A 14,913-nucleotide genomic window follows, 5' to 3' on the forward strand; every position below is an offset into this window, starting at 1 on the left:
CCCTGACCAGGTCCACTCTCACCGCTGCTCTCGGTGAGTTTGGGCCTCTCTCTCCTCCGCTCTTTATTCCCCTGGCTGTGCTCCGTCCCCGACCAGGTCCGCTCTCACCGCTGCTCTCGGTGAGTTTGGGCCTCTCTCTCCTCCGCTCTTTATTCCCCTGGCTGTGCTCCGTCCCCGACCAGGTCCACTCTCACCGCTGCTCCCGGTGAGTTTGGGCCTCTCTCTCCTCTGCTCTTTATTCCCCTGGCTCCACTCCATCCCCGACCAGGTCCACTCTCACCGCTGCTCCCGGTGAGTTTGGGCCTCTCTCTCCTCCGCTCTTTATTCCCCTGGCTGTGCTCCGTCCCCGACCAGGTCCGCTCTCACCGCTGCTCCCGGTGAGTTTGGGCCTCTCTCTCCTCTGCTCTTTCTTCCCCTGGCTCCACTCCATCCCTGACCAGGTCCGCTCTCACCGCTGCTCCCGGTGAGTTTGGGCCTCTCTCTCCTCTGCTCTTTATTCCCCTGGCTCCACTCCATCCCCGACCAGGTCCGCTCTCACCGCTGCTCCCGGTGAGTTTGGGTCTCTCTCTCCTCCGCTCTTTATTCCCCTGGCTCCACTCCATCCCCGACCAGGTCCGCTCTCACCGCTGCTCCCGGTGAGTTTGGGTCTCTCTCTCCTCGGCTCTTTCTTCCCCTGGCTCCACTCCATCCCCGACCAGGTCCGCTCTCACCGCTGCTCTCGGTGAGGTTGGGCCTCTCTCTCCTCCGCTCTTTATTCCCCTGGCTCCACTCCGTCCCCGACCAGGTCCGCTCTCACCGCTGCTCTCGGTGAGTTTGGGTCTCTCTCTCCTCCGCTCTTTATTCCCCTGGCTGTGCTCCGTCCCTGACCAGGTCCACTCTCACCGCTGCTCCCGGTGAGTTTGGGCCTCTCTCTCCTCCGCTCTTTCTTCCCCTGGCTCCACTCCATCCCTGACCAGGTCCGCTCTCACCGCTGCTCCCGGTGAGTTTGGGCCTCTCTCTCCTCCGCTCTTTATTCCCCTGGCTGTGCTCCGTCCCCGACCAGGTCCGCTCTCACCGCTGCTCCCGGTGAGTTTGGGCGTCTCTCTCCTCCGCTCTTTATTCCCCTGGCTCCACTCCATCCCCGACCAGGTCCGCTCTCACCGCTGCTCCCGGTGAGTTTGGGCGTCTCTCTCCTCGGCTCTTTATTCCCCTGGCTCCGCTCCGTCCCCGACCAGGAGGAAGTAGGTGGTCCACCACCACCACCTCGTTAGGACAACTAAGGATGGCCAATAAATGCTGGCTGTGCCAGCGATACCCACATCCTGAGAATGAAAAAGAAAAATGAAACCTAGAGGAGTAGACCACTCACAGGGGGCTTGGATTCTTCTCACTCAGCTCCAGATAACCCTAGAGAAATTGCCAGAATGGGTAGCGTGCCCTAGCTGGACAAGCGGCAGAGAAACGACCAGTGCTGGTAAGCTGTGCAGTTGTAGCCAGTTCAACTTCAGTAGTATCCCTTATTTTGTTCACAGCACACAACAGCCCATAAGATAATATAGTGCTAAATCACAGTTTTGGAAAGATCACAAGGATGGCTGGGGTAGAAAGTGGGAATATCGGACTGGCCCTCAAGAATGCTCAGAAAATTACGGCCTTGGTGTGTGGACACATTCCCTAAAAATGAAAAAGAACAGCTCCAAATAGGGCCATCCTCCTTTGGTGCGCCTCCTGCAACAGAATGTTCATAGCATTAGCATCAAGAGGATCAATGCTGTCCATAGTCCTCTGCTGTGTCATTGTGAACAATTAGTTTGTATTTCTACATTGTCGCAGCCTCCCTTTAAGATCAGCTACAGCACTTTAAGGAATGTTGTCTCATCATATTTTATGTCCCCAGCTAAGCGTGCAACTGGCCAAGCTCTCAGGACAGGCTTGTCACGTGCCCATAAGAATTAGGAGCAGGAGCAGACTATATGACCCTTCGAGCCTGGTCCGCCATTCAATAAGATCATGCCTAATCTTCGACCTCAAATCCACTTTCCCGCCCAATCCCCATATCCCTTGGTTCCCCTAGAGTCCAAAAATCTATCTGTCTCAGCCTTGAATATACTCAATGGGCTGGATTTTCATTGAAGAGGCGGGTAGGAGGCAGGACTACAACTTTCGGGGTTGTAGTCCCGCCTCCATCGAGTTGTAGCCAACCCACGCGATTTTGACTTGATTGACCTTGTTGAGCCAGCCCAGGTGACGTCACAGATTGATATTTCATCTGTCAAGACCTTTTGACAGATGAAATATCAGCGTTCGACAGCTGTTTGAAGCTGTCAAACACTGACAATCTGTACTCCAAGTTAATTCCTTTCTCTCAGGATGATTTAGAGATCTCTCCGGAACAGAAAGCTGAATGCTGCAATTTTTGACAGATCGCGGCCATTTTGCTTTCTGTGCTGGTGAGATGAGGGACTCCCAAGACCTGAAGGAAGGAAGGCTGTAAAGGTAAGTAAAACTTCTTTAAACACTTTAAACACACCAAACACACTTACCTCTGCACCCATGCACCCATCACTCACCTGAGCACCGGACATCTCGACCCCTCCAAGCCCTTCAGCCCGACGGCGCGCCTCACTAACTTGGCGTGGTTTGGAGCCGTCGGTAATCCCACACTTCAGCTATGAAAATAGGGATTAGGCTAAAAACTGCCTGTTAACTACCTGTTAACAGGCAGTTAATTGGCACTAATCCCCTTCCCGCCTCAGGGAGGCGGGTCCCAGTGCGGGTTGGGTACCCGCCTCCTTTCAAACTGGCATGGAGGCGGGTTGGGGGCGGGATGGGTTCGTGCCCCCCTGATTTTGGGATTTTTACCCCCCACACGCCTCCAATCCCGCCTCCACGGCCCAATGAAAATCTTGCCCAATGACTCAGCATTCACAGCCCTTTGGGGCAGAGAATTCCAAAGATTCACAACCCTCTGAGTGAAGAAATTCCTCCTCATCTCAGTCTTAAATGGCTGACACCTTATCCTGAGACTATGCCCTCTAGTTCTAGGCTCTCCAGCTAGGGGAAACAACCTCTCAGCATCTACCCTGTCAATCCCCCTCACAATCTTATGGGGGAAAAATTGGGTTGCATTGCGATTCCCATTAGCGCCACCTGGGGGCGCTAATGGGGTACAACGACGCTAGCGCCCGGGCACGGCGCCACTAACACCTCCCGCGCAATTCAGCGGGAGGTTAGCTGTAGCCGGTAGCGTCCCGCAGCACTGTGCCTCCGGTGATGACATCATCGCTGTGCACAACGCCCCGCTCTCACCACTGCCGCAAACTTCGGTCGCACCCCCTGACCTACCGCCGGACGATATGTCCGACGGGGTCAGGGTGGCATTTTTGCGGCCGAGGCAGGGCAAATTAAAGGGAAGGTGCCAGGCGGCCATTTTTTTTGGCTGCCTGCCAGCACCTACCCTCTTACGCTTTATTACGCGGGGTGCCAGCCGTGATCAGTCAGCCCGGCACTCCTCTTGAGTGCCGGGCTGTTTTCCCGGCACCCCGCTCCCCGGTGGTCCAGCAGGGCCATGGTGCGCGCAGCGCTAGGCCCCTCCCCTTTAATCAGGGGAGGAGGCCTGCAATGACGCAGCGCTATGTGCCGTCGCGTGTGACGCTGTTGCACGTAGTGAAGCAATATTCAAAGGTAGTGCCCCAGGAAGGAGGGGGAGCACTTCCAGTAGCGCTCCACCTCCTGCTTGGGGTGCTACCACTAAATTTACAGCACAGGGGTGCTAACTTTTTCAGGGGGCTAAAACGCCCGGTGAAGTTAGTGCCCCAAAGGGGACTCAGCTGAATTTTTTCCCCGATAAGTTTCAATGAGATCACCTCTCATTCTTCTAAACTCCAGAAAGTATAGGCTCAATCTACTCAATCTCTCCTCAGGACAACCCACTCATCCCACGGATCAATCAAGTGAACCTTCGTTGCATCACCTCTAAGGCAAGCATCTCCTTCCTCAGATAAGGAGACCAAAACTGTGCACAGTACTCCAGGTGTAGTCTTACCAAAGCCCTGTACAATTGTAGTAAGACTTCCTTACTCCTGTACTCCAATCCCCTTGCAATAAAGGCCAACATGCCATTTGTCTTCCTAATTGCTTCCAGTACGAGGACAACTAAATCTCTGAACAGAAACATTTAATAATTTCTCACCATTTAAAAAAAATTCTGTTTTTCTATTCTTCCTACCAAAGTGAATAACCTCACATTTCCCCACATTATACTCCATCTGCCACCTTATTGCCCACTCACTTAACCTGTCTATATCCCTTTGCAGGCTGGCTAGAAATTCGGTATGTTAACACTTTCTGTTAATGCCTGGCGGGGGCGCTAACTGGGCACTATGTGGTTAGCGCCTGGGTGCGGCGAATGCAGCGACACCCACGAACTTCAGTGCAGGTTTAACGCTGGTGCTAACTCTTAGTGCTTGGGCCTCTAGCATATCGTGATGTCATAGAGTGCACAGCACCCCATTATCGCCCCAGATGGAAAATTGACTCACGCCCCCTGCTTTATTGCCTCGTGCCGACAACGCCAGCTAGAGGAGGTGTTGTGAACTCAGCTGGCCGCTTCGGGAGTGGTAATTAAAGGGAATGCTTTTCAGCTAGTGCAACCTTTATTATTTGCACCAGTCTGGTGCCTGCGCAAAGTTTTTAATTTTTCATTGGTGCAAGATGTCCAAGCCTCCACTTTGTGAGAATGTTTGGGGCTGTAATGGCAGTCGTCCAAGTCACCTTGCAAAACAGAACTGGTGACAACTAGCTGGTGCAGCATCATTGGCCTTTCCCTTTAAGCGAGGGAAGCAGCCTCTGTGATGAAAGTGTGCCATTTACAATGCGCTCAAAATTGTTTAGCGCTCTGCCGCTACCGCCCCGCTCTTGGACTTTAGCGCCCTAAGAGAAGTGGTTAGTGCTTGATTTAGCGCTCCACTTCCCTCTTGGAGCGCTAAAACTGAATTTCGCGGGAGGCGAGAATGATTAGCGCCTGGCGCTAATTTTTCAACTTTTGAAGTTTTAGTGCCCCAAACGGGGCTATACCGAATTTCTCCCCCTTTGTGTCCTCGTCACAGCTTACTTTCCTACCTAGGTTTGTATCGTCAACAAACTTGGATACATTGCACTTGGTCCCTTCATCTAAGTCATTAATATAGATTGTAAATAGCTGAAGCCCCAACACTGATCCTTGTGGCACCCCACAACCGGGAAATGACCCATTTATCCCTACTCTCTGTTTTCAGTCCGTTAAACAATCTTCTATCACAGCCAAGTATTCAGATTAGAGGATGGGATGCCCATAGCAAATTTCGATGTGGCCTAATCTCTGCACTGTCAACACCATACACCTGCTCATCCCCTTTTTGTTTACAAAATTGGAGTCATGTAAAGATAAACAGCAGGCCTACTTGAAAAGGAGAAATTTGCTGGGCTATCAGGTAAGTGGGACTAATTAGATAGCTCTTTCAAAGACGTAGCATAGGCATGATGGGCCAAATGGCCTCCTTCTGTGCTGTATGATTCTATGTAATGTTGGATTACGTAAAACAATCCTCTCCTGACATTGTGCACTGGTGCTTGTGAGTTTTGTGTCCCTATATCACTTGGTAATTCATTCGCTATAATCCATTGCTTCCTGCTGTAAATCTTCTGTTTATGTATTTACAGCTATCTCTATTTCTTTGTTTCAGCTTGCCATGCTTCATGTACAACCTGCACTGGCTCCGCTCCTGTGCAGTGCGCTTCCTGTTCCAGCCACCTTGCCCTACATAAAGGCCAATGCATCATTGCCTGTCCTGAGGGATTTTACTCGGAGGATGGAGAATGCCGAGGTATGCAGTATTATCGTACACACAGTTGTGATGTAGAGTATGATGCGGTGTTATTTTTTGTCAGGAGAATCTGAAGTCGGTCCCATTAGAAGACCTGCTCTGGAGCGCTAGTCCCATCATTCTTCAGAATTTTTGTATGTTGCACTTTTAATTGGTTCTCTCTGCTATAACTACTTGATGCTCAGTTTTGCTGCAGATTCTGCAAATCACTCATTACTGACTTAATTGGGGTAATTTTAATTACCAAGAACCGGTGGTTTGGGTGTGGGTGAGAAGTACATTTTTTTAAAATTGCAAATCCGACCCCAACCCATCCACCCGTTTTAACAGAAGCGGGTCAGGGGGCGGGTGGCCAATCTGCTCTCAGGAGGCGATTCAGTCAGTCAGTAAAATCTTTTAAGGAGGCTGCATGCCTCCATTTTTACAGGCTTTTTATTTTTTACCCATTTCAGCCAGGTTTCCTGGGCCTCGGGAAATCTGGCAGTTAAAAGAAGGCTAGAAGGGCTGGATACATAAGATAATTGCATTGCTTGTGGGCCAGGAGGAACGAGAGTGTTTCCTCCAGACCCAACAAGCTTACCTGCTTCCCTGCCCGCGATCGGCTGAAGCCCCACCCCCACGATCTCCGAATCTCCCCCGCAACCCCCAGCCACGAGCTCCCCTCCCCGCGATCTCTCCTTCCTCTGTGTTCCCCGGCTGTGGCCTTGTGCCACAGGCTTTCCCGCCCGACAGGTAGGCAAGGCAGCCTGTCAATTTGGCTGGCTGTCGGGCGGGAAACCTGGTGAAACCATTTAAACGGCATCCTGCTGTTAATTTCAGCAGGGCATCCGGGAAACCCGTACTTCCACGTTTCTTGTCCGGAACTCTTCCACGTATATATCGGGACCAATGACTGACCTCTTTAAACACGGTGCTCATTATTAAATGTAGTAAGTTAGGATGCCTTGCAAGTGGCACCAAAAATCTTAGCTGACCACTTCCTGATTTTGCTCTGGTAATTCGATATTGGCGGGTATAACGCTGAATTTGCATGGACTGAAACAACTATTGTAGAAACCATGCTATCATTGAGGGATTTCAATTGAAATAGATTTCAAAACCATTTAACAGTGAGCTGCGTCATAGATCATTACAGCTTCTGTGGTAAAACTGAGCACTTCTTGCTCTGAGTAACCTTACAAGCAAAGTTTTTTGAGAAGTAAGAAAAATATGCACCAAATGTTGCACAAAATGACCCCAAGGGCGAGCAATTCAGCTGCTTTGCGCTTCCCATTAGTGCCTGCAGGGGGCGGTAATGGGGCGCTAAGGGGTTACCGGCCAGCCGGGCACGGCGAATTCAGCGACGCCCGCGAACTTCCCTAACGGGTTTGCGCTGGCGCTAACACTTACCACCTCAGTCTCCAGCACCCCGTAGATCGTGACGTCATCAAGTCACAGCATCCCGTTACCACCCCGGATGTGAAATTGACTTTCGCCCCCTGCATTATCACCTCGCACTGACAACGCCAGCAAGAAGAGGCGCTCTGAAGTCGGATGGCTGCTTCGGGAGCGGTAATTAAAGGGAATGCTTTTCAGATTGCTGAACCATTATTATTTGCACGAGTTTGGTGCCTGCGCAAAGTTTTCACTCTTTCATTGTTGCAGGATGTCCAAGCCCTCCACTTGGTGACAGCGTTTGGGGCTGTATTGGCAGTCGTCTTGCAAGACTGCAGTGCCAACAAATAGCTTCTGGTGCAGTATTGGCCCTTCCCTTTAGTGGCTGGGAACAGCATTGCCCTCCTTTGCTCCAATCCAGCCTCCAATGCCACGCTTGTCAACCGACGAGCTCTCTACCTGGGAGTGGGAACAGCCATAGCCATCGGGGGATTCAGTTGCTTGCAGGTCGCCTCAAAGCCACCAATGTTGAAAATGAGCATCTGCACAATGATGCAACCTCCCCTTTTAAGAGCTGGAAGGAACCAGTGTGAAGGATCATTGCTGAATGGATTGCACCTGAAATTCATTAGCGCTCTGCTGGTAGCGCCCCTGTAGCACCCCACTGAGGTCATTAGCGCTTGATTTAGCGCCCCACTTCCTTCCTGGGGTGCTAACACCCAATTTAGTAGAAGTTTAGAATCCTTAGCGCCTGGTGCTAAATTTTCAAAATTTCAAATGGGGCGATACCCAATTTCACCCCCTGAGTGTTCTGCCATTGCTGACCTCTTTAGGGCTGATAGCAATATTATTATTTGGTCCCCAAAAACAGTTACAAATTTAATGCTTGGCAGCTGAAAATACATTGAGATAGTTCTAAAGGTTAGAATTAAACAACTTAATTCACAGAAACAGAGGTTTGAACTCAGTCTGTTGCTGGGGTATTTGACTGTAACTTTCTAAGGATGATTAAGAAGTGTGACACGTATATTGTTTCCTGATGCCAATCCTGCAACACAAGTTTTCATCTCTGATTAATTATACAGCACTGTTTTCTACCAGATTAATAAATGGTAGTCTTACGCTGCGTTAACCTTGAAGCACTTCAACATCTCAGCAACAGATTGTATTAGGAGCAGGGTTTTATAGCATGCAAATATTCAAATTGCAGTTTTTATATCATGCATAATATATTGATGAAGCACTGCAGCTTTAGTTAGAAGAAAATTAATGAGATATGAGTCAGCTAATGACCAATCCCAATGGCTCTCATTTTCCTTTTACAAAACGCAGCTATCTCAATGATGGCCCAGAATTTGCAGTCAGTGGCAAAGGAACGGCACTTGCCGTTCACCTTAAGTTTTTGTGGGCTTTAGAGCATAGACTTGCTCTAGTCCGCCGTCTGATCCAGCGTGGCGCACTCTACAGGGGTTCTCTGGCGTCTGTATGCAGGGAAAGCAACAGCGTGGTCCTTCAGCCAATCAGATTGAAGAATCCTCACTGAGACATGCAGAGTCCAAACCAGGAAGTATAAATCAGCTGTACATCATGTACAAAAAGCAGAATGAAAGATGGGATTAAGAGAGAGAGATAAAAGAGACACAGAAATAGTAAAAAAAAAATTTTTTTAATTTTTCTTATAATCTCCAACACTAAGTAAATAATGAGACTCTACACTTGTAAAATTAAATTTTCAGTGCCAGAGAGGTTATTAGGCAGTAATTATCACTTATCATGCCGTTAAAAATTCACTTACTCCTCAATGCACCAGTCCTACCTTTTTATGGCATCTTCAGTGGGAAACTAGTGGGCAAGTAACCCAAGTTCACGCCATTGCATGTCTTTCAGTGCAGAGTCTGTCGGCGAGGACTGTTACAGCGCACCCTGTGGAGGAGCGGGCTATCGACCTCTGACAGCAACTTCCGCATTTCCGCATTTAAATGTGTACATGCGGAAGCTGGAAGTTGCTGTCCAATTTAGCCTCACCGTTATTATTAACACAAAATCCGGGTCGATGTACTGATGACAAGTATGCTTTGTTAGCGGTAATAAAAATAGAGTCTAAAGTTTTAAGTTAATTCAAATTCTAATTATTTTGATTGAGCCAAGGCAAACATCAAAATGTTTGGATAGCCAAAGATTCTTAATAGAATTCACAATGATGAATAAGATATTTAATAAAATAAATTGTCATAATTGTGGAAAAACTAGAGACAGTTCTGTTAATTCTTTAAGAATTGTTACATTTACACATAAACTGAATTAATTTATTAATTCCTAACTAAAACCAAGACCCTGAATTTCCACAGATTTGTATGATTTTGTCCATACATTTTAGCACAAAAATCTAGGCTGACACTCCAGTGCAGTACTGAGGGAGTGCTGCACTGTCGGAGGTGCCGTCTTTCGGATGAGACGTTAAACCAAGGTTTAAACCTGCTCTCTCAGGTGGACGTAAAAGATCCCAAGGCATTATTTTGAAGAAGTCCTGGCCATTCAACATCACTAAAACAGATTATCTGGTCATTATCTCATTGCTGTTTGTGGGAGCTTGCTGTGCGCTAATTGGCTGCTGCATTTTCGACATTACAACAGTGACTACACTTCAAAAAGTACTTAATTGGCTGTGAAGTGATTTGGGATGTTCGGTGGTCATGAATGGTGCTATATAAATGCAAGACTTCCTTTCTTTCACTCTCCTGCTGGAAATTTGCCGAGAGATCAGCGAAACCCCCAGGGAAAGGGCGTAACAGCTGAAAATAGCCTTTTACTCCATTTCCATTGGTTTTGCAAATCTCCTGCTGCCATTACAGCAGGAGACCAGGACAATCCCCATGGAAGTTCAGGGCCACGTTGTTTTAGAAACAAAACCAGAAATGCTGGGAATGCTCAGCAGGTCAGCCAGCCTCTGGGGAGAGAATGGACAAGTTAGAGGGAAAAATTCGCTAGTGACCATTTTGGGTTGCTAAAATCGCCTGAGCGCTAAATTTAGCGCCCGGCGAAAAATAGCACCGGAGATCGGTAAATTCAATTTTAGTGCCCCAAGGGGGAGGTGGAGTGCTAATTCAAGCGCTCCACTTCCTTCTTAGAGCGCTAACCCCGAATATCGGGGAGGTGCATTCTGCAGTGCTGCGCACTGGGCCACGTAGCGCTGCTGCATGGAAGTGCTCCTCCCCTCATTAAAGGGGAGGGCCCAAGCCCACAACTCTGCGGAGCCCTACCTGGACCACCGGGGAACGGGGTGCCGTGCCAGCAGCCTGGCACTCGAGGAATACCGAGCTGCCAGATCGCAGCACGGACCCTGTGTTCAAAGAGGCAACGGGCCCCGACAAGTAAGTCAGACGATTTTGTTTTCCCCCGCATGCCACCTCCACTTTAGTTAGCGCCCCGCGAGCCTCCTGCCGCTCCGTTTCCACCCCCTGAATCGGTCGCTGTCATCACCCGGGGGCGCTAACGAGAGGCGCAAATGCACCGAATTTCTAGCCCTTAATGTTTCAAGAGTAATCTTTGTTCAGAACTGGAGAAAAATTAAAGATAAACAACATATAAAAAGGAACAGAACAAAAGTAAATGGGGAGTGGAAAAACTCATGAGAGAGGAAGTCGAATGACCTATAAAGTAATTAAAAGGCAAGCAGGAAATGCATTCAAAAAATTAAAGACATTTATGAGTCACACAGAACTTTTGAACCGGCCATATCCCCACCATCTTAGCTATTTACATGATCTCTCTGTGTCATAAGTGTCTTTAATTTCTTTTATTATGCTTCTTCCTATTGTCTTGTGTTAATACCTCTTCAGCCATCAAACCATCTCGTGACAGTCTGTGGAGTGTGTCCAGCATTTTCTGTTTTTGCTTTGTATTTCTAGCACTTACAATTTTTTGCTTTTTATACAGATTATTTTGGGTATGCCATGATGCAATGTGGAAGCATAATACCAAATGTCTGCTAGTCTGTCAAAGCTAATTGTAATTTCTTATTGATCTGATTTGTTCTGCTCCATTTTAAAGTGTATTTTTGCTCCCCTCCTTGCACACCTGCACCATTAACCACTGTCCAGCTGAGACTGGGTACAGACTTTATTTTTTTTGAATTCATTCTTGGGATGGTGGGCATTGCTGGCAAGGCTGGCATTTATTGCCCATCCCTAGTTGCCCTGAGAAGCTGCTGGTGGCCAATGTTCCCTGTAATTTTCTTTTGGGCAGCGCGGCTCCTTTAACGGGTTGCGCGGCCCGTTCAAAATTCCGCACATGCGCTCTTTTTTTCAATTTAAAAGCCAGCTCACCGGCTGCACGAGACCCCAGGAGCACTGCACGGCTGCGCAGCTTGAAGGGAACATTGTTGGTGAGCCTTTGATAGAACTGAGTAATTTGCTAGGCCACTTCAGAGGACAGTTTAGAGTCAACCACATTGGTGTAGGACTGGAGTAACTGGAGAGGCCAGACTGGATTATGACAGCAGGTTTCCTTCCCTAGAGGGTATCAGTGAACCGGTTGGGTTTTTATGAGAATGTGACACTTTTACTGGTAACAGCTTTTTATTTCCAGATTTTTTCAAACTGAATTCGAACTCTCAAATTGCCATGGTGGGATTTGAACTCACGCTCTCTGGGTATTAGTCCAGGCCTCTGGATGACTAGTGCAGTTGCATAATCAATGCACTACCATACCTGGCACACCCTAGGACTTTGGCTGTGTTCATTTTGTACTGATGTGAGAAGTCACACAACACCAGGTTATAGTCCAACAGTTTTATTTGAAATCACAAGCTTTCGGAGCGCTGCTCCTTCGTCAGGTGAAGTGAAGGAGCAGCGCTTCGAAAGCTTGTGATTTCAAATAAAACTGTTGGACTATAACCTGGTGTTGTGTGACTTCTTACATTTGTCCACCCCAGTCCAACACCAGCATCTCCACACCATTTTGTACTGGATGCTGGAGAGCAGCCTGGGTGAGTGGCCTGTCAGGGTAACCTTCCTCTTTTGGGAGAAGCAGCTGGCCTACGTCCTCTGCCTCCTCAGATGACACGGCTGAGATGGAACCCACTGTATGTGAATTGCAGGTGTAATATTCGATTCTTACCAATCCATGGGAGAGTTTGATGAAGCAGAACTGTGTTAGCTTTATAAAAATAATTAAAGCTTAAAACATTAGATCCTCATTGTTATTTTATCCTCTCTAAGCCTGTAGCCATCCTTGCCGTGCCTGTGTAGGCCCCAAGCAGTCAGACTGTATTAACTGCCTCAAACCAGAGGAAGTCATTCAGATTCATCAGAAGACCCATGGAATACCACATGGAGTGTGTGTGACTGATTGCAAACCACATTTCTACATCAACGGTGCTAAAGTATGCACAGGTAAGTGTATCGTGCCAGATAAGGCGCTCTTAGTTGGTTCAATTGGATTTGAGGAGCATATTGGGGTTTAATATTACCATATTTGATAGTACAGTATAGAAAGAGATGTGCTATCTGGGGAAAAAATGTCTTTTGAAACTATGAAGGATGTTACTATTTAGTAATTTCATAGACATGAAGTATTCAATGTCAGTAATTAGCTGCTTGGCACAGGAGGATTTCCTGTTGTCCTTAACGAAAGTTAATGACAGCTTCAAAAAACAGTCTCTACTCTCAAGTAACTATCAGCCCCATAAAAAATAAAATAAACTATTCATTTTCAGGGTCATAAAAAGCCCTTAGTCACGCACATATTTTACTCATTTTTAGCTCTGGTGTAACATAATACATTCTTACCATGTGTCAGTATCTCTGCTAGTGTTAATTATTGATGAAAGAAAACTAATGGCAGCTGTTGAAAGATGGCTTCTTTGAACCTTTGCAGGGTCACATATACACACAACAATGAATTGTCTAGTGTAGTCCTGTACCAGATCCCCGGTGATAACCAATTTCTTTCCCCCAAAATGGCCTCCCTTAAAGGTCAGATTTTTTATGTTGGACTGATGGTAATTACCTAGCTTTGACAAAAAGTTAGAACCAATGATTTAAAAAAAAAAAGAACTCTCCACACAACAAGCATTGAATATAAATGCTAAAAATAGTTTTTTTCTATAAATAAACAAAATGTTTTTATTATATACTCACAATATGCTGGTCAAAATTCAGTATCCATTCTTATTGAAAATCTTGAGCCGTTAAATTCAGCACCTTAGCACCGGCTGCTAAGGCTGGGTTTGGCAAATAAATGGCGACCGCCCACTTCCGGCGTGTCCCGCGGCGGCCGTCATTTTGGGCTGGTCGGCAGCGTGGCTGTTGCCTGCATTCGCTAGAAAAATGGTAATGAGGCAGATCGTGACGTCAGTCAGTGTGCAAGGCTGATTTGATGCATGACCTGCCATTTTGGACTTCGCCGTTCCATTCAACCCCCTCTCCAAAATACGAACAGCTGAACATGCGTTTAGCTGCACGAGGGGGCCCCACACCAGTGGCATTTAAAGGGATCATCAGCAACTTGCAGGTGACTTGCTTTTTGATATTTACTGGCTCTGTGTAAGTCTAGGCTGACAGGGAGTGGTGCTGTAACTGGAGAAGGCCCTGCTTCTGTATTGAAGGGTTCTGCTCAGACCACTTGCTCCCAGCCATGGGGGCTCTACTTGCATTTCCCCTCGTGCTGGAGTATGACAGGGAGATGGAGCATAAACAGTAAAGAGGAGGACAAGCTGCTCTCAGGGGGAGGAGGGCTCTCAGCAGGAGGCCTTACCCACCTAGGGTCTTCCGAGAACATTTCTCCTACCTGCACTTAAGTGAGGTGCAGTGTATTCAGAGGCTCCACTTCACCAAGGAGATGGTCACAGAACTCAGCCATCTCCTGGAACCAGACCTGCAGCCTTAGAGCAGGGTGACGTCGGTGCTGCCAGTTTCCCTCAAGGTCACCGTGGCCCTCAATTTTTTTGCCACCATATCCTTCCAGTCTGGAGCAGGAGACACAGCGAACATCTCCCAGTTCATCATCCATTGCTGCATCCGGGAGATCACAGAGGCTCTGTACTCCAGGAGAAGGGACTTCATTGTCTTCTGTTTAAACAGAGAGTAGCAGGAAGAAGGTGCATTTGACTTTGCCAGGATATCGAACCTCCCCATGGTGCAGGGTGCGAGCGACTGCACGCACGTGGTGTTGCGGGTGCCGCATATCAATCCTGAGATGTACCGCAACCGCAAAGGCTAGCACTCACTTAATGTGCAGTTGGTGTGCGACCATGCCCAGCACATCATTAATGCCCGGTATCAGCAGTCATGATGCCTTCATCCTGCGCCAGCAATCTTCCAGCCACCATGTTGAACCCGAGTGCAGCTGCTTGGAGACACGGGCTGCTGACTTTCAGTGGGGGAGACGGCAGATGGCCTTGCAGGATGACCTCGAGCAGCTCAGGGCCTAGAAGGCTCAGCTGTAGACTGCACCACCTCGGCATGGGCAGCAGCAGTCTGGGTTGGCAGGCTGGCTGACAGGTAGCAGCAAAGGCACTGATGGAGTGCCAGTGGTGGGTGTTAGATCCGTGTATCTTGATGTTATGTGTCCTTCAATAACTAGACACGAGACTGCAGGGAACAATCAACAGGTGTTTACTGGATGAGGGTTACTCTAAAACTAAACGTACAGATCACTACTCAGGGTTTATGTACAGGCGTGGTCACTGCCGGTA

General features: G+C 48.1%; 1 protein-coding gene across 1 annotated transcript in view; it reads left to right on the forward strand.

Annotated features, from left to right (window-relative positions):
• fras1 (Fraser extracellular matrix complex subunit 1) overlaps positions 1 to 14,913 on the forward strand; it is a 747,542-nt gene that overhangs the window by 387,766 nt on the left and 344,863 nt on the right. Inside the window, exons 17-18 of the mRNA XM_085963231.1 lie at positions 5,703 to 5,843; positions 12,437 to 12,610. Coding sequence (XP_085819357.1) covers positions 5,703 to 5,843; positions 12,437 to 12,610 — 315 coding nt within the window. The remainder of the gene's footprint in view (positions 1 to 5,702; positions 5,844 to 12,436; positions 12,611 to 14,913) is intronic.

Source organism: Somniosus microcephalus, chromosome 2, assembly GCF_052327205.1.
Source record: "Somniosus microcephalus isolate GS21.2 chromosome 2, FLI_Smic_1.0, whole genome shotgun sequence".
NCBI lineage: Eukaryota > Metazoa > Chordata > Chondrichthyes > Squaliformes > Somniosidae > Somniosus > Somniosus microcephalus.